At 40.5% G+C, this 19834-nt stretch overlaps 1 protein-coding gene across 7 annotated transcripts; it reads left to right on the forward strand.

Moving 5' to 3' along the window:
- The first annotated feature begins 216 nt into the window (after positions 1-216).
- LOC116671277 (periostin) lies at positions 217-19625 on the forward strand. 7 transcript variants are annotated; one of them, XM_032502467.1, is made up of 23 exons: positions 217-482; positions 1328-1426; positions 5349-5413; positions 5586-5743; positions 5823-5987; positions 6080-6226; positions 6657-6798; positions 8199-8411; positions 9059-9193; positions 9869-10017; positions 10136-10272; positions 10615-10745; positions 10842-10972; positions 11245-11347; positions 11463-11530; positions 11834-11879; positions 11991-12017; positions 13813-13946; positions 13986-14082; positions 14166-14213; positions 16555-16611; positions 16692-16730; positions 18663-19625. In XM_032502467.1, exons 1-23 carry the CDS (start codon positions 364-366, stop codon positions 18689-18691), a joined length of 2439 nt encoding a protein of 812 aa, XP_032358358.1. In that variant the 5' UTR covers positions 217-363; the 3' UTR covers positions 18692-19625. The 7 variants fall into 7 exon arrangements, with proteins under 7 accessions (XP_032358358.1, XP_032358376.1, XP_032358367.1 ...); XM_032502485.1 differs by having other exon boundaries at positions 14025-14082; XM_032502476.1 differs by having other exon boundaries at positions 13813-13868; positions 13908-14082.
- Positions 19626-19834: the final 209 nt, after the last annotated feature.

Genomic DNA, 19834 nt, shown 5'->3' on the forward strand with positions numbered 1-19834 from the left:
ACTGTTATGTTGAAGAACTTTTAATCGAGTAGGCCTAACACTGTGATAAAATAACCAAGTTTTAACACAATTAAGCTTGTGTGCACCTTGAAATGTGCATAAAAGAGGACGATTACACAACATTTCGCCAATGTGATGGCCCTCCATAGATGTCAATAATTCACAAAATACAAATCCTCATGATTCATTTGCACACATTCATTTGTTTTTAAATGTGCTTTTTGAGAGGTTCAGGGTGGTCCAACATGCATGCATGAAATGTTGCCATCCTCCCTGAGTGGAGGGTGAGACTAGTATATAAACTCCCACTCTGAGTCTGCTCCCATTACTCTGGGTCTGAAGGGGCTCGCTAAGAAATCAAGGATGAAGCTCCTTTTCGTAGCTGCCTTTGCACTCTTTGTGTTCTCCACCTTTGACGAGGTTGAGTCTTCAGCTTATGACAAAATTGTCGCCCACAGTCGCATCAGGGCAAGAAAAGAAGGGTAAGCTCATCAATATTTTTGATTTCATTCTTCCTTTGTGTTTTTGTACTATGTATGTGTGCATGGATGCCATATGTCTGTGTGCCTATGTATATGTATGATGTGTATAAGCTATTGGACACCTTAATTTCCTACTGGATAAATAAACTGACTCTATTTCTCTACCTATCTCTTATGATTATTATAATTTTTGACACCTTTGTGATGTCATACTAGTCGTTTTGCATGCAATAGTATTGAGCCTTGAATGTTAAAGTTGTCCAATAATAACTCAAATCTGACAAACCGATTTCATATCCATCCGACGTGGATGTTATTATTCATACTTGACTGTCGGGTTTCAGAAGTAGCAGGGGTAGTTGCCAAATAACTATTCACACTTGACAGTTTGGTGCCTAAGGAAGAGGATTAGGGCCACTGGTGAACATGTTTTTTGACTTCTGACTTTGTTCTCAGAATTCTGACTTTAAACTCTTTCAATTCTAAGAATAAAGTCAGAACTCAGAATTCTGAGAATAAAGTCAAAATCCTAAGAATAAAGTCAGAACTCATAATTCTAAGAATAAAGTCAGAATTTGGACTTTAAAAATAAAGTCCAAATTCAGAGTTTTAAGGTCTGAATTCTGAGAATAAAGTCAGAATTCTGAGTTTTAAAATCAGAATTCTGAGAATGAAGTCAGAATTCTGAGATTAAAGTCAGAATTCTGAGTCGGAACTCAAATAAATTTTCACCAGTGGCTCTAAGCCTGTCACATATTCATTCAAATGTGAATTATTTCCACAGAATCTCACTCCTGTGTTATGATATGCTTCATTCCCTTTTTTTTACCCTCAATTCTCATCAGACCCAATGTCTGCACGCTCCAGCAGGTCATGGGGACCAAGAAGAAGTACTTTAGCACTTGTCGTAACTGGTACCAAGGGGCCATCTGTGGAAAGAAAGCGTAAGTGTTGTTTCCTGTTTCCAACGAGACAAGTTGTTTCTCCTGTTCAGAGATAAAGGGTCAGTTCTGGGAGTTTTTGAAAATGTAGCACTTCTTTTCAATGTCTGCTTCCTCTTAAGGGGTTTTCATGGAAACTTGAATGTTTCCATAGAGACAGACATCTGTTATCTTACTTAGAATTGAACTAACGCTTGATATAAAAAACACATTTGTGGACGCAGCACTAAATCTTATGTTTTGGAAACAGTCATATTCAATCCTATAAACTGTCCATGATAAAAGCTTTCAGAACTGAGAAAGCCTGGTCGTAGTTGAATGCCACAGCGGTGAACCACTGATTCCAGGATATGATGTGGCTGCAAAATGTTGACTGAATTCATGAATGGAAAAGCGTTCAGCTCTATTATCCTAGACAACCTCTTTTTTCTCTTATTCTCTATACTTTTTTCTCCCGTCAGCACTTTCATGTTTAAACATGGATGGAAGCCAAGCAGACTCCCTTCTCCCTCCCCCCCTCCTTCTCTCTCTCTCTCTCTCTTTCTCTCTCTCTCTCTCTCTCTCTCTCTCCCACGCACAGACACGCACACACATTCAGCTTGCCCTCAATGCATGCATTATGCTCAAAGCATGCTTAATAGCACTCCAAATAGGCTTAGTTCTTCATGATGAATAAACACTGCCTGTCAAACGTGGCAAATTATAATGTTGGAATAATTCGTCTATTTAACGGGAGCCTGACATAATGATAATAATAATGCATACTTTATTAATCCCACAAGGGGAAATTACAGTGTTTTCACTCTGTTGTTATTACACACAGGCCAAAATTACACACACATGCACTAATGGAGAGTTGTCAAAGTGGGGGGGGGGTGACCATAGAAAGGTGTCCTGAGCAGTTGGGGGTTTGGTACCTTGCTTAAGAGCACCTTGGCAGTGTCCAAGAGGTGAACTGGCACATCTCCAGCTACCTCTCTACCACTAATCTTTGGCCCCTATGGGGGACTTGAACCTACGACCCTCCGGTTTCCAACTCAATTCCCTACAGACTGAGATACAGCCTGGGACTGTGGATTCAATCAAAAAGACAGCTGGGCCAAAGTTCCATCGTAAACTGTCGGACAGGATGGACAAACACTTTAAAGGGCAATTTAACTTAAACAGATCATGTACGACTTAATGTGCCACATCCCAGAATGATACAAAAAAAGAGGTGTACACTTACAGTATACACTTGCTACAGTTACATACAAACTGTAGACATATGCATCAAATAACAAATGTAACCAATGTTTGTCCAAACACAGTCATCATGACACTGATTATATTACCTCCCACAACCAAACCTTCAGTATAACTCTAGCATCATCATCGGATGTGTCCCAGCCATTAATGGGTATACAGTGGAGTCTGTATTTGCAGACACTCTAACCTCAGCACGGATTTTCCTGTTATTTTTCTGTGTGTGGGACATTTATGGGGGTCAACAAAGAGCCTTTGGGCCCCACGTGAGTGGTGCAGCCAACAGCTGCTTTGGCCCTAAGCGTTTCATACAGTTTAACCGACTCATACGCAGACAGGATGAAACTTTGCATTCACACAAAATCCAGGAATGTGGCACTTTCCTGCGGAGGTGTGTGTGTGTTTAAGAACCTAACCGCTGTGAAACAATCAGAAAATAGCACTTTATTTAGTGTTTTATTCGGCGCTCCCTCTCTTTGTTCACTCTCTAGCACGCTCCACCACCGCGGCCCCTTCTCTCTCTGGCTCTGAGGAGGGACCAACTTTAAACGCGACATATTCACTACATATTCTATCTTTAAAAACAAACAATTTCACTAATCAGCTGTCTTTGTAGCCTGTAGCAGAGTGCATGTCCATGTACCTTTGACATCACCGTCTCTGACACACACTGATTTAGACCAATCAGGACAGTGAAGAAAATTCTAAATGGAATTGTTATAACTTAAATTACAGCAAGGGTTAGCTTGTCTATAAAATACAATACAATAACAGATCTCTCCTACTAAGTAACAGGGAAACATTACCATCTTGAACATGTAAAATGCATCTTCTTCAACATCTTGAAATAATTCAGTCTAACTTACTGACCAAGATGATTTAATATGTCTTAAATTGCCCTTTTTGCAGTAGATTTTGGTATTTTATGCTGAGTCTAACTTTGTTTAGCCACTTGTACTTGTCCCACTGAGGTTTAATTCCACAAATTATTTTATTTTTTTCCATTGCTTTGTCTCTAAGAAGACTTTGTACAACCAAACTGCCCAGTAACGATTGCTTGATATGGAATAAAGTCACATACAGCTTCTATCATTTTTGACAAAATTATCAGGATTCTTAGCGGGACAGTTATTTTATAGAGACGCTGACGAGGAAAAATGTTTCCAACGCCATGGCCAGACACAATCCCTCTATGTGGGAGAGGGTTTTGCTGACTCTGCCCCAATGGGGTTTGTGGGATCTCATCCCAGTCCCTCTAACTCTATTCAACTTTGATTCAAATCCAGATGTTATAGAGGTATGGTCAGCCATGACCCAGAACCCTCTGTCTGTACCCTGTCTGAGACCGTTCACACATTTTAGTTTTTTGCATAAAGAAAAGGCTTAATTAATTTTTTATCAAGTGTTGGAATCTCACTACTGGAGCTATTGGCAGCTGTTTACAGTTACTGCAATTATCCAATCATTCAATCCATCGATGTCTCTGCTAACCTAACCATGCCAACAAAAATCCCTATTGTCCATTTTAAACTACACATGGCTTGCATATGGAGCTATCCTGGTGTGTAGCTCTCTCAGCGGAAACTGCTGACAGAGAAGAACTGCTAAACTTTGGCGTGCATATGTAGAGTGTGTTATGGCAAACCAGTGCTCCTATGCACTGTTCATATGCAACTAATTATATTGCTACTTGTTTCATTGTGCCACTTTGTGTAATTTATCAATTTGTAAAGTATACAGACTTCATAAACCTTTAAACGCTATTTGTCATGATTAGTTCAATCATGTTGAGCTGATAAATGTGGCCAGGAGCAACTTCCTCGTAAAAATAAAAACTGAGCAGTCTACAGTAATGAACCCCCCAGACAACTTTGGACGCATGTGGTAACATTTGCATCTATGGTGTTCTTAATGTATCGTGGGTGTCTTTATTGTTGCATTCCTGTTAGTTATTTGAAGTGAAATGGACATCTCCAAATGTCTGTTTTTTCCAGGAGCTGGAAACAATGATATAGTTCCAACATGTTAAAACCTGCTGATGCAAGGGGTATAGTCATGTTTATATGTAGCAGCTGCTCTTTGAATTTTACTATCCTCCTCGGGCTACAGTGTCCAGCACTCTTTACCGTAAGTGCAGTGTAGACAATGCTTCTAACATGTTTGTGCAAAAATAACCTTAAATTATGAAAAGAAAAAAAAAGTCTGACAATTGAATAATGTTGTTTTTCAGATTATCTTAACTGTTTATAGCCATCAAACTCTTAAAATGTTCCTTGTGTCAACCAACATTTCCTTAAACTCAACTGTAATTGCACCGCAGTTCTCCAAGGCCAAAATCGTAACACTTGAGGTTAACCAAATGCCAAGTAGACTCCAAACTAACTGTTTAGCTTCAAAGAGGAGGTCTGGTAATATAAATCTACTACTGTAATGGTAGCATAATCTTTGAGGCCCCCTTTTCCATTAGGTTTTGGCCTAAACTGTAGGATCACATGGTCTGTTTGTGCGAGGAAGGAGATAATGAGTAACATCTGGAAAGACTGAATACACAGCCCCAATGTGAGATGATGATTCAGCTCGAAACATGAACATTTCTCACACAGTGTAAAGATGCTTCCAAGGGATGTGCTGCTTATTTGAGAAGATACTCATATTTGTGATCTGTGTCTTTTGCCCGCAGGACTGTGCTTTATGAGTGCTGCCCTGGGTACATGAAGCTGGAAGGCATGCGTGGTTGCCCTGCAGGTGGGTTAAGTTCATGTTAATCTAAAGGTTTGATGCATAAAGGTTAGGTGAGACCATATCTCCCAACTGTAGAGCAGCTGTGTGCTATTGTCAAAACATGTGAAGCATTTCTTTTTAATATCAAAATAACAATTGGACATCTAATATTGCTTATCGTCAATTTCTTTCTAAGTGGCCCCGATTGATCATGTGTATGGCACTTTGGGTCTGGTGAAGGCCACCTCAACCCAAAAATACTCTGACGTTTCGAAGCTAAGGCCTGAGATTGAGGGACCTGGATCTTTCACCTTCTTTGCCCCTAGCAACGAAGCCTGGGAGCTTTTGGACGAAGTGAGTCAAGAATACATTGGAAAGCTGTGAAGGCTCTCTGTCTGTGAGCTTCAAACATCTCATTTTTCTCAACCAACAGGAGTCCAGGAATGCACTGGTCAGCAATGTCAACATTGAACTGTACAACGCCCTGCATTATCACATGGCCAACAAACGCCTCTTGACCAAAGATTTAAAGAATGGAATGACAGTCACCTCCATGTACAACGACCTGGGTCTTCAAATCAACCATTACTCCAACGGGGTGAGTATTTACATTCATAGTTGTCATAACGGCCCGCTTGCAGTTGTATAGAAAACATTTTTCTGTGGTATAACAGTTTCTGCTACGTGCAGGTGGTGACTGTGAACTGTGCCAGGATTATCTATGGCAACCAGGTTTCCACCAATGGAGTTGTGCATGTCATTGACCGCGTAATCAGCGCTGTTGGAAACACAATCCAGGATGTCATTGAGGTTGACGATGACCTGACAACTCTGAGTGTGAGTAAGCTTACAGCAGGGACATGCTGTATGAAATCATGTTTAGGACAAGGATTCTGAAGTAAATGGGTCCTATTGGATTGCATTGTAGATTCATTGGTATAGATACATCATTGGGTTCATGCAAATACCATCACAGAGTACGGTCTAGACCTGCTCTTTTATGAAAAACGCAATGAGATAACTGTTGTTGGGATTTGGCGCCACATAAACAAAATTGAATTGAATAGATGAAGAAGCCAAACATTTATCAGGGGTAGTGCAGAAAGCACATGCAGAGTTTGCATTTGTGATGAAGTGACCTTGAAAATGATTTTTCCCCCCACAGATGATCAGGTTGTTATGTCTACTTCCTGCAAATGTTTTTACTATGCTCTATTAAATTTTGTAGTTCAATGAACATAGTCCTGCTGGTGATTTCACCATTTAGGATGTGGCCCAAACCGCTGGATTCCTGGAGAAGCTGGGTCAGCCAGGACATTACACTCTCTTCGCCCCCACCAACGAAGCCTTTGAGAGTCTGGGCAGCGAAGTCTTGGAGAGAATTCAGGGCGACAAGGAGGTCCTCAAAGGTAAACCAGGATTTTAATTACAGAAGTCTGTTGCTGTTCCCTAATGCCCAAAAGATCAACTCAAGGCCATTTGAAACATTGCACTGGAAACTGAGGATTTATATTATCTGCAAACAGGGACCATATATACATTTATTTGTAAAAAAAAAAATACAGGAAAAGAAATGCGGCATGTTTCCCAGACTAAGCCACCCATAAAGTGTTTCTTTTTTTCACACGTTAAAATCTTCTAACTCAAAACAGATGTCTCCGCATGCCACAGTGGATCTGGAACTTCCACACATTTGGCTGTTCATAACAAAGTTTCGTTGAAAAGCAATAAAAATAACTCTCAGTTCACGTTTCAATCCACACATGAACTCATCGATGGAAAGTCCAACAATGCAACACATGATTTGTCACTTTGGTTATTCGTTTTGTTTTTTAGAGTTACCAGTATTCACGTTGTAAATAGGTCAGGAGAAATATACTTTAGTGATATCTGGGTTTGATATTGAGAAATGATGGTGGAGACTTCAACAGATGTCCAGTCCAAAGATTTCAGATCATTTGTATCTGTATTCATACAGTGAATAATCTTTCATGACAAAGAGAGCCGCTTCTTTACCCTCACGAATGTCTGTACACAAGTGACTACAAAACATCAGAATAACTGCGTGTTTATAGTCTTCTTGTCCTGCACATGTCAGTCTGTCTATTTCTGTGGGACAGTTACCTTCAAACTACTCTTTATTTGTGAGACACTTCTAATAGTTTTACACAACAGTGTTCTACCTTCAAGCTGATCCTGCAATGGACGCTCCCTGTGAATACATTTGAACACTTGCATGTGTAAATACCAACCCATTATTTTGGCTGTAAGTAATTTTTCTCAAACATTTGCAATAATTGTCCCACTAAAATCATCAATCAGAGTGAGTTTTTGTTTCTTTTAAAAGACAATTTTGCTCAACCAACTGAGCTATCTGGGCACCCTCAGGGTAAGTTAAAGCCTTGAAATACACAGTGACTGTAAGCGCTCGAAAAATCCCGAACAAAACAACTAAAAAGTGCATAATTTCGACATGTTTAGCTTGTTTTGCATCAACAGTGAGAGGAAGGAAACAGCTGCTTTATTGAGCAAGCGGGTCAAACTGGCAACAATCCAAAACTTTTTATTAGCCCACAGCTTTCCTTATGATGTGAGATCAGACCATTTCTATTGACAAAATCCCAAGTCTTTTCTCTCGGGGACCCAAGGGATCCAAAGGATCATCAGGTTCCCAGGACACTACATCCTCAGCTGCTCACACGAGAGAGACATGCAACAGCTCATGCAACCAACTCACCTACTCAAATAAACACCTCCATTTACACCTAAACCACACATTAATTTAAAACGTTGTGTTGCTTTTTTTCAGCTCTCCTGAATTTCCACCTCCTGAACTCAGTCCAATGCTCGGAGGCCATCATGTCTGGCACCTCTCATGAGACCCTGGAGGGCAACAACATCGAGATCGGCTGTGATGGCGAAAGTTTAACAGTCAACGGCATCAAGATGGTGCGCAAGAAGGACATTGTCACTACCAACGGTGTCATCCACCTTATTGACCAAGTGCTCATGCCAGACTCAGGTTAGACCCCCATCTTCTACTACATGAATACATATATTGTGCCAACAGTTGTTTTTAATTAAAAATATAAAGAGATGGCATTGTGAAAATATGCGGTTGGTTTAACTACATGCATGATAGAACTACCACGATTGTTTAATGAAAGACTACAAGCAGGGACTTCACTTTGAAGCAATAATTACATTTTTTTTTAAATTATTTTGTTGGCGTTTTTGCCTTTAATCCTAATTTAATTCACAGGGTGAAAACAGGATCTGCAGCAATGGGCAGTACAAAAAAATATGGTGTTTTTTGAAAACGAAACCATGTAAACCCATTCTGGCACAACCTCAAAATACAATTATGAACCTGAAAATTGGCATAATACGGGCGCTTTAATACATATGCTTTCATCTTAAAGTGTGACAAAATGAGTATTGTAAACCAGAGTGATTCAGGTGTAAATTTTACTAAAGATTACTTGTATTTCAATCCTGGAACAAACTGCCAAGAGGCAACATTTTAAAATCAAGATGGTTACAAAAATTAGAGCCACTTTCTTGAAACACAAAATGTAAACATGAGATTTGAAGGAAGCTACACACACTGTCACAAAAGGAAAATCCATGTTGTAATAGAGTTGGATGGGATTCCCTTTGTCCTTTAAGCTAAGCAGGTGATGGAACTGGTGGGAAACACCCAGTCGACCTTTGGTGACATGGTGTCTGAGCTGGGCCTGTCTACGGACATGAGATCAGACGCCGAGTACACTTTGCTGGCTCCCCTCAACACCGTCTTTAATGGTGAGTAACATGCGGTTCATTAGATTATACACCCCCATCCACCCCCCTTGTTTTCCATTTAGCAGGTGGCTAAAAAATGAACCCTGGCTGCTCCACACTCAGTCACAGTCTGGATATGTTTTATTTCCTCTCGTGTGTTGAGTCATAAGTGAACAAATGTGTACATATATGGAGCTTCAGGGAAATTATGGATCTATTGGGACACTGCAGAAGCTTTTACGCCATGTAAGAGCAAATACCCACTCCCCCAGAGCACATTCTCGGACTTCACCCCAAGGGAGTAGAGATGTTTTGTTTCTGTTAGAAGAATGTGTAATTAATCGAGGCAGGATACTTTTATCTTTATAGGCATTCAGTTTAAATGGGTGTCAGGAATGCACAAGGCAGCGTCGGTTGGATGTAACAGGAACCTTCTATTCAAACAAATTCTTCCATGTTCACTAACCTACAAATCATGAGACATGATGTAACCATCCACCTACAGAACTGTGCAGTAGATCAAGTCATTGACAACAGATATTTCTTTGCCCACGTTTGGTATTTCTGCAGTTGCTCTTTAAAAATGATGGGCAAAATAATACAAATATAAACTTTCTGCTGCCAAAGCTAGTACATTAGATGTACACGTACAATGTTGATTTTCTCATAAACTAAAACCGTTTCTTTCCTCTACAGATGAAGTGATGTCCATGGATCAGAGCCTGCTCAGGATTATCCTGCAGAACCACATCTTGAAGAATAAGATTGTCCTGGGACAGCTGTTTAACGGCCAGCGGCTGGAGACCATTGGAGGAAAATTTCTGAGGGTCTTCATCTACCGTACAGTGCGTCCTCTTCTTTGAAGTTGTGTCTGAAAATTGTGGCCTGGTGCCAGTGAACGCACACCACATTGAGACGTGACATTAATCACCCTTGTCTTCAACCTGTGGATTATTTCTGCAGGCTGTGTGCATTGAGAATTCCTGTCTGTTGAGAGGCAGTAAAGAAGGAAGCAACGGGGCCCTTCATCTCATGAGAACCCTGTTGAAACCGGCGGAAAAAAACATGTATGAGATTTTGAGAGGAAATGGCGGTTTCAAGTAAGTACAGAGCAATGTAAGTAAAAAAAAAAAGAATTGTGGATTCAAAAGTACTCAAACTACATCTTTCTGTATCTTTCTATTAAATCTGCTGCAATGTGTCAACAAGTGGTTTCTGTTAACAGCCAGGATACGGTTTTCTCCTAAGACAATTCTTTTGGCATTTTAGGCCTTTATTTGATAGGACAACTTAGACATGAAAGGGGAGAGTGAAAAGCAGAAAGGGCCGCAGGTCAGAATTGAACCTGTGGCTGCTGCAGCGAGGACTGAGTCTCTGAACACACTCTACCAGGTGAGCTGCCCCAGGCGCCCCACGTTACTGTTTTCTTCTCTGTTCTGCAGGATCTTTTTGTCTCTTATGGAAAGTGCTGGTTTGACTGACCTGCTGAAACAGGCGGGAGACTTTACTCTGTTCGCCCCGAGCGATAAGGCGTTCGCTGGAATGAGCAGCAGTGATTTGTCCTTGTTGAAGAGTAGGTCTACCATTCTCCTGCTATCTTCTCCTGTTGCTGGTTGGAAATCACAAACAATAAAGTGACGGTTCCTGTGTTTACTGTTCTTTATTTCAGGTGACATAAATGCTCTCAGAACAATTCTCTTGTATCACATCAGTAACGGTATCTTCATTGGTGGAGGTCTGGAGACTGGGGTGACAAACCTTCTCAAGTCTCTTCAAAGCAGCAACCTCAAAGTGTTGTCTGTAAGTATTTAGCACAGCAAGACTGAAAGTATTTTATCTGAAGGCAATGCATGCTATATCTTGTGTTCGCTTTACATATAAAGGAATTCAAAAATATTTTCATTATTCAGTAATATCAGTGCCAATCATTATCATAGAAACAAATTTGATCAACCTCAATCTTTAAACTCAGTAACTTCACTAATAACATTATTCATTCCTCATAGTTTAAAATGCAGGTTCATTCAAGCCCCTCATTTTGTGGTTATCTAAATTTGCATTTGTCTCCTCAGGCAAATAACTCAATGCTAGTAAACTCTGTCCAAGTCCCTGAATCTGATATCATGGCCACAAATGGAGTCGTTCACTTCATCAACCACGTTTTGTATCCCGGAGGTAAATTTTCCCACCCCTTTTCCCTTTTGTAAATCTGTCAAGAGATGCACTCTCTACAATACTTTTATAACAGGATAAGCCCAACTGCATTTAACCAGCGTGCACTCTGTTCCAGATATCCCTGTTGGAAGCCAGGATTTCCTCATGCTGTTGAAGAGGCTCATCACTTACATGCAGATCAAGGTGTCATATCCAAAATCTTAAAGCTGTAAGGCTTATAATGGCCAGGGCGCAGTTTTCTGTGTACTCAACACAATACTCAATATGAAGTTCAAGACAAGAACTTACTTGAAAGCCAGCTGTGCAGTGTACCTTTGGTAGTGATTTTAAGCAAAGGTTTATTGACTGAGCTCAGCAGTTGGTGGATTTTTGGTTTAAGTAAATATAGGCTTTGTTATGTAGCATAAGCAAAGTGGTCGTACTGTACAGTATACCGTGTTGTTAATGTGTAATCTGCTGTGACAGATTATTACCTTCTTTTTACAGTACATTTCGGGATTCAGATATCAGGAAATTCCCCTCACATTTATGAGTAAGTAGCAATATTATGTTTTTATTGTATTGTTTGCACTACAGTGTTTTTAATATCTTAAGAGGTATTCTTCACTGTCATTAATGGTTTCATGCCTCCTGTTGTTTTCAGAGACGATCACTCGTGTCGTCCAGCAAGGTACAGTAATGACGATTATAGATTATCATCATCATGTGATTCTTAATCAGTAAAGTCTGACAAATTACATGTGGTTAGAGTGGTTAGGTGGTTAGGTTAGTAAAACAGCAGGGAGGGGGTAGGGTGGCTACTGTCTGTTAGGTCCCATGTTACAAAAAGTAAGATTTCATTGTCTTTTTTATTACATAGCAGGTCATTGTGATTTATTTATGTGAAAGGATCAAAATGCTCAATGAGAAATGCACACAGCCCGTGTTCAGAAACTGTGAATTTAAACGAGCCGTTAGGACTTCTGCAGTTGTGATGTCACAGCCTTTTTTTTCACTTTTTTTTTTAGATTATTTTTGGGGTATTTTTAGGCTTTTATTCACAGAACAGCTGAAGACATAAAGGAGGGGAGAGAGGGGAAATTACATGCAGCAAAGGGCCGCAGGCCCGCTGCATCAAGGAGTGAATCTCTGTATGTGGGCGCCCAGGATATTCAGCCATGTTAATTAAGATTCCAAATCGTAGGGAGCAAAAGACGCTCAGAGAACTTTGGTTTGTCAGTTTGCAGGAAGTTGACAAAAAAGATTATCCATCAATCATTGTGCCTTACAAAAGAAATCACCTTTTCACCTTTCTCTTACATTGTTGGTGTAATATCAAAAAGTATGCCAAGCTAAAAGCCATGCGAAGAAGTTGAGGCTGAGGTTTTAAAGGGGCGCTACGCAGTTTTGACCATTTCTTTGCTGTTTTCTTGCTTTTTGCTTGCATGTTTCTCTATAGAGCCCCCCTACAGGTTTCTCTATAGAGCTCCCCCTACTGGTTTCTCTAAAGAGCCCCCCTACAGGTTTCTCTATAGAGCTCCCCCTACTGGTTTCTCTAAAGAGCCCCCCTACAGGTTTCTCTATAGAGCTTCCCTACAGGTTTCTCTATAGAGCTCCCCTACAGGTTTCTCTATAGAGCTCCCCTACAGGTTTCTCTATAGAGCTCCCCTACAGGTTTCTTTATAGAGCTTCCCTACAGGTTCCTCCTCCCCTACAGGTTTCTCTATAGAGCTTTCCTACAGGTTCCTCCTCCCCTACAGGTTTCTTTATAGAGCCCCCTACAGGTTTCTCTATAGAGCTTCCCTACAGGTTTCTCTATAGAGCCCCCTACAGGTTTCTCTATAGAGCTTCCCTACAGGTTTCTCTATAGAGCTCCCCTACAGGTTTCTCTATAGAGCTTCCCTACAGGTTCCTCCTCCCCTACAGGTTTCTTTATAGAGCCCCCTACAGGTTTCTCTATAGAGCCCCCTACAGGTTTCTCTATAGAGCTTCCCTACAGGTTTCTCTATAGAGCTCCCCCTATAGTTTTCTCCGTCCCTACAGGTTTTTCTTTAGAGCCCCCTACAGGTTTCTGTAAAAACCTGTAGGGGGCCATGACGATAGTGTGAAAAACTCAGAAAAACTCTTTTGCTACCTTGTTAGCCGGTTCTCAGGAGGAGAGCTTAAAGAGACAGCTGCTAAAACGCAGCATTTCAGATAGAGTCACAGGTATATTTAGTCAGACAGTATGTGAAGAAGAATGTGTTTTTTAAACACTAAAGCATGTAAACATCTTTAGTAGGAACCCAAAATACAAGAGCCTGAAAATAAATATGGGGCCTTTAAATTGAAACATACTGATTAATCACTAACACTTTTCCTTAAACCCTTTTACACACGTGCAAGTGACAATAATCCGAGAGAGGAAAAGAAAAAGACTTGCATATAAATGGAAAATGCTGCCTGTCATTTCTACAGAGTGAAACATGTCTTCTTTGCTTTTACAGCTCCTGATGTAACCAAAGTCACGAGGGTTATACAAGGGGAGCCCAGTTTTACCAAGGTTACCAGGGTCATTGAGGGGGAACCATCCATCACTAAGGTTACCAGGGTCATTGAGGGTAAACCCTCCGTCACTAAGGTTACCAGGGTCATTGAGGGTCAACCTTCCATCACAAAGGTCACCAGGGTCATTGAGGGTCAACCTTCTATCTCAAAGGTCACCAGGGTCATTGAGGGTGAACCCTCCATCACCAAAGTTACCAGGGTCATTGACGGTAATTATTGTTATTTGAATCAATATTTCTGTAGTTTTCTAATATTTTTCCTCACACAAACTCATGAATGCTGTCTTCTGCAGGCCCACAGTTCTCAATCAGCAGTGGCACCACCAACATCGCCCTGGACGGTCAGTGAAATGAATACAGATTTTAATACAGAAATTTAAGAATAATTTTAGGTATTGTAAGCACCGCAGCTTAGTGTTCTAGTTTGTGTGACTATTACGATTAATGGTGTAATGAAGTTTTATTCCTAACATCAGCATTCTTATGTGGTTGAATTTGTAAGAAATATTTGTAAGGGAATTCATAGGGAAATTGTTCCCAGTTGTTTGTGCAAATGCACCAAACAGCCGTTCCCAGTAGTCTGCCTTCTTGGAGACCCTGAATGGTGTCCTGTATGAGGCTCTTGGAGGTGACTCCGTAGTTCTGCTGTGAGACTTCAACGTGCATGTGGGCAATGATGGAGACACTTGAAGAGGATCTAAACCCAAGCAATAGTTCGTTGTTAGACTTCTGTGCTTGTAATACGAACACCATGTTCGAACATAAGGATGCTCATAAGTGTACGTGGTACCAGAGCACCCTGGGCCGAAGGTTGATGAGCAATTTAGTAATCGTATCGTCTGATCTGAGACCTCATGTTTTCTCTTGGGTGCTGGTAAACTCAGAAGATCTGGAGGAGTTCCAAGTTTACCAAGTTACAAGTTGAAGATTGACATATCTTCTGGCGGAGCTGTTCTGGCATCCCTGTGGAGGTTTGGGGCATTGATCAAAAGTGGGCAATGTTCAAAGCTTCCATTGCTGAAGCTGCGCCAAAGGGATGTGGTCTTAGGGTTTTAGGTGCCTCAAGGGACAGTAACCATTGATCACTGTGGTGGACACCTGTGGACAGGCAAGCCGTCTGAAGGAGTCTTTCCGGGTTATTTCATCCCAGAGGACTCCGGAGGCAGATGCAGGGTACCAACGGGCCTGAAGGGCTACATCTTCTGTTGTAAAAGAGGTAAAGCAGAGTTCGGAGAAGACAAGGACTTTCGGCCACCACCCAGGTGTTTCTGGAGAACCGTGCGCCGCCTCAGGAGGGGAAATGAAAAACAATCCCAGCTGTATACAGTAAAGATCGGACACTGTTGACATCAACTGAGGAAGTAATTGGATGGTGAAAGGAGCACTTTGAGAAACTCCTGGAATCCAACTAACATGCCCTCTATGGTAGAGGCAGTGCTGGAGGATGATCGGATCATCTTTAGGAGGACCGTCATTGTTTTCCCTAATGGAAGTCACTGAGGCAATCAAATAACTCCACAGTGGCAAAGCCAAAGGGATTGATGAGATCCTTCCAGAAATGCTGAAAGCGAAGTCTTGGATGACACACCTCTTTAACATTGCTTTGAAGTCTTAGACAGTGCCTTAGGACCAGCTTTTCACCCTTGCAAGGATCCTGGAGGGGGGCTGGCTGTACGCCCATCCAGTCTACGTATGTTTTGTGGATCTGAAGAAGGTACAGTATAGGACCGGCTCCCCCTGGAGGTCTCTGTAGTAAGTCGGACTTGTTCCAGCTGACGGGATATTGAGACATAGTCATGGTGGGGAGGGATTACAGTTCATTTGGCTGGGGATCTCCTTACTGCTTTTTGCAGCCGAGTGTAATGCAGCTGGGACGAGGATCAGCACCTCTAAAACTGAGAACATACAGTAGTTCTCTTCAGGAAATTGATGGAGTGCCTACGCCGGATGTGGAATAAGTCCTTACCCCCAAGTGAAGGAGTTTAAAGGGATATTTCATCACTGGAAAGATTAATAAGTATTTAATTGGATAATTTATGAAGTAGAAATGTGAAATTTTTTAGAAGTTGGTGCCTTCTAGATCAAGAAAAGCCAGAACATGTATTTTTGGCTTATGTGGATGACAACTCTCAGAAAGTACTTGCTTTGCTACTCCCTTAGAGATAAGGTGAGGAGCTCAGTCATCGTGACAAACTCGAAGTAGAGCCGTTGCTCCTTTGCGCTAAAAGTAGCGGGTGGTTTGGCCATCTGGTAAGGGTGCCCCCTGGGAACCTCCCTAGGGAGGTTTTTCCAGGCACGAACAGGCCTGAAGGAAGATCCAAGAGTAGGTAGAGAGATTGTATCTTCACCCTGGCATGGGAACGCCTGTGGAAGTTTGGGGTCTCCTCCTGGGGCTGCTGCTCCGGCGACCTAAACTCGGATAAGCTGATGAGGCTGGATGGATATTTTACACTTAAAAAAAAAAAAAATACAAGTTATATCCATCCTAGTTTGAGTAATGTACTACAAGTACACTTATTGTGTTAAAATAGACTTAAAACAAATATGAAGGCGGCTATTTATGCTATATTAAGGGTAAAAGAACCCGAATGTAACCTAATTATCCTTTAAAGAAAAGTTTGTCATGCGTAACTTTACAAAATAATCTAGTTTTACTTGAAGGATGTTTTCTTTATCTTTCAGGAACTGACCTTTCCGACATTGAAGGGGATGCTGACAGACTTACCAAAGTGATCCGAGGTGAGTTTATCAATCATCTCAGTGACCGGGAATGAACATTTCATAAATAATAATGTGATTATGTTTGTTTGCCTTTATAGAAGGCAGTACAAGAAGAACCTCTTCCCGGAGAGTTGTAGGTAAAGAATATCAGTCCAAAAACAACAATCTGCATTTGTAATAAATGCAGCGCAGCCTATAAGCTAGTTCAGGCAGCTAACTCGGGCCGCTGCTATGTTCACGGCATACTCTTCTCCCTGCATCATATATCTAATGCATCCCTCCAATCGTGGGGGCTGTACTTAAAGCAATAATTCAGCATTTTAAGGAAATGCGTTCTAGGCTATACATTTTTTTGCTGAGAGTTAGATGTGAAGATTGATACACTGTTATCAGTCCTAGAATTTAACGTTTGGCAAAAAATAAGCACATTTCCCAAAATGTCCAACTATTACTCTAAGCTGACTGTGCCCTGCTCACTCTTTTGCTGCCATGCTTGCTGCCACAACGCTCACATGAAAGCTATGCTGCATTTGGTGCTAATGCCGCTGCGGCTGCGGTTCATACACGATAGGATTTTATGAGTTTCACCTCCACAGCAGCATCCACTTCTTGAAGTGGCGGACTCAAATCAAAAAACCGAACTCGAGTTAGACTTGAGTTGCAAATTTGAGGACTTGAGACTTGCTTGAATTACATTGATAAGCCACTCGACTTAACTTGGTATTCCTGACTTCAGACTTGAATTAGACTGGAGACAGATGATAATTTTAACCAACTTTAGACTTGGTTTAGAATCGATTGTGCATTCTAATGAGATGACATCTGAAAGAAAATCAAGGGACTGATTTGAGGCAATATCAAGGGGGTAAGCAAGCCTCCACTAAGCGTACCTCCTGTGGAGCCATTTTGATGCTAATAAGACATCACCTGCCGTTAGCATCCCGCTTTGATAGAGAATAACTTCACATCTTAAGCGTTTAAAGAGTATTTGTCCATTTTTTCTATTACTAAAGAAACAGGACAATGTATGAAAGGCTCCATTGCTTTGTAACTTATGTTATGGCTCCATAGCAGACGTTTTTGTAAAATTAGGCTAACGATTGTGTCATAACCACGCGACTTACTGTCGCATAGTAGACAATTACCATATACTACAGGAGAAGCACGCAGACTGTTTAAACTTACATTAGCTGTTCAGGTTTAATTAATAATGTTAACTAGCATTTTAGTTAAACACATTTATCAATTCTGCTTCTCAGTGATTAGAGTACTGTAAATAAAGTACACAGAGAAAGTGCAAATATAAAATAAGTTCACCAATTACTACACAAGACCAAGGCTGCAGACTGAGGAAAATATCTTTTATTTCTCTCCATATACCCAAATCAGTCAACATGTCAACATGGAGCATCAAAACGTGTCCAGCAATAATTAGCCTGTGCCTATGTTATCTCCTAACATACACCTACGCTCTCCATTTCTGTTGATTGGGAATGATTGAAATATCTCTTGCACAGCTACCAGAAGACTTACAACTTTCGGACAGGTTATCACGTCACATCTACATTTTCAAGCTCAGTTTGTAGATGCACAGCAACGCACAGACATCACAGGAAAGTGCTTCTAATAGACTTCACTAGTCTCTGTGGAAAACAACAGGGTCACGGTGTCCACTAATTTATGAGAGCACATTTCTAGTTACATATCCGCGTTCTCATGGAGTACTGGTTACAGGTCAGATTTTTGTATGACTTGACTTGTGACTTGCTTGACTGATAGCAGGGACTTGACTTGACTTGCTTGATTCTTACCACAGTGACTTGAGACTTTCTTGTAACTTGAAAGTTAAGATGTGAGACGTGCTTGTGACTTGCACATGTGTGACTTACTCCCACCTCTTCTACATGCACCCATAAGGGTTATTATTATTCTCACTCTCCACTCCCTGCTGTGCCGAGCTTGTTTCCTTATGTGGAGAGATGAGCTCAGACATCTACATTTACATAATCTATTCCACGTGAATTGGCTTACTGACATATATTTATGATTGTATCCTTTTTTTCTAACAGCTGGCAACAGGAGAAGGGTAAGGGACTGAGCATGGATGGATGAGAATATCGACTATCGTTGTAAAGGCAAGAGAGAGACACCAAACCCAGATGTTGAAACTGGTGTTTACAGGGAACACTTCACATTTCAGTGATTCCAATTATACTGTAAAAGGCAAAACAAAATAAAACTATTCTTATTAACAATTTAAGGGTGCTTTGAATGTATATCCATTATGAGTATGCAATCTCTGAAAAGGGTTCAGCATATGTGAACAGTGTTAAAACTAACATTTTGGCATGACTTTTAAAACACAAAGCAAGTCAGGGTAGCAATAAAAATCTTTTCAATCCAAACCATTAGAGTAGCTATAAAACCTTTCAGTTCTAAACTTCTCTGTGTTTTTGCTAGAGGTTAAGGTTAAAACAAGATTTTTTACAAGCTGTGTGGGAATAGTTATAAGTCTCAGCAGGATAAAGATTGAAAACAAAAGTGTGTTTTCAGACTTGAATTGTTAAAAATGGTTGTTTTTTTAATTTCTGCGGTTGTAAGTTGTTTAAGGTTTCATGTAAATTTTCTCTATGCTTGTATCACTTGGATTTGTATCCAACTGCAGAATTGTTTCCTTTCTATTTTTTTAAACATCTCCAATAAAGTACATTCTTTAATGTGCCAATCTGAAAAGGGCATCTGAAGAAATTGCATTATGTCGTTTTTACTTAGAAAGCTCTTAAGTAGTCAACATTGATTCAGAAAACAGAGTCCTAAATATCAAAAGTCAAATCTAAATAGTATGTCTGCATTTAGTATTTCCGAGTACAAGGTCTTTAAATTAGACTTTGGTTTCAGAGTCATCCTTTTAAATGTCCCAGTCTTTTTTTTTCTGCATGTATAATAGGGAACATGGCAGTCTACTTTTGGAAAACTTCCAAGAAGACATTGGGTAAAATCTGAAATAAACTGGGTTTAATGTGCAAAAAGAACTCCCTTTTTCCATATTTCATGGACAGAATGTATCACAATATTAAACATCTACTGACACTTAAAAATGTAAATAAGTTATGCAAGTTGCATAATGTATGATATAATGGCGGAGTCCTGCAGGTTCAAGTCCACCGACTTATGATTCTATTCACAGTGGTTTTATTAAATGAACAATAAATGCAATGGTAATGTTTATCAGAATAATTAC

This window comes from Etheostoma spectabile, chromosome 3 (genome assembly GCF_008692095.1).
Source record: "Etheostoma spectabile isolate EspeVRDwgs_2016 chromosome 3, UIUC_Espe_1.0, whole genome shotgun sequence".
Lineage (NCBI taxonomy): Eukaryota > Metazoa > Chordata > Actinopteri > Perciformes > Percidae > Etheostoma > Etheostoma spectabile.

Coding starts and splice junctions, on each gene's coding strand:
- LOC116671277 (XM_032502440.1), top strand. CDS start 364: ATGAAGCTCCTTTTCGTAGCTGCCTTTGCACTCTTTGTGTTCTCCACC. Junction 5,988..6,079: donor TCAACCATTACTCCAACGGG/GTGAGTATTTAC, acceptor TGCTACGTGCAG/GTGGTGACTGTGAACTGTGC. Junction 10,273..10,614: donor AGAGGAAATGGCGGTTTCAA/GTAAGTACAGAG, acceptor TCTGTTCTGCAG/GATCTTTTTGTCTCTTATGG.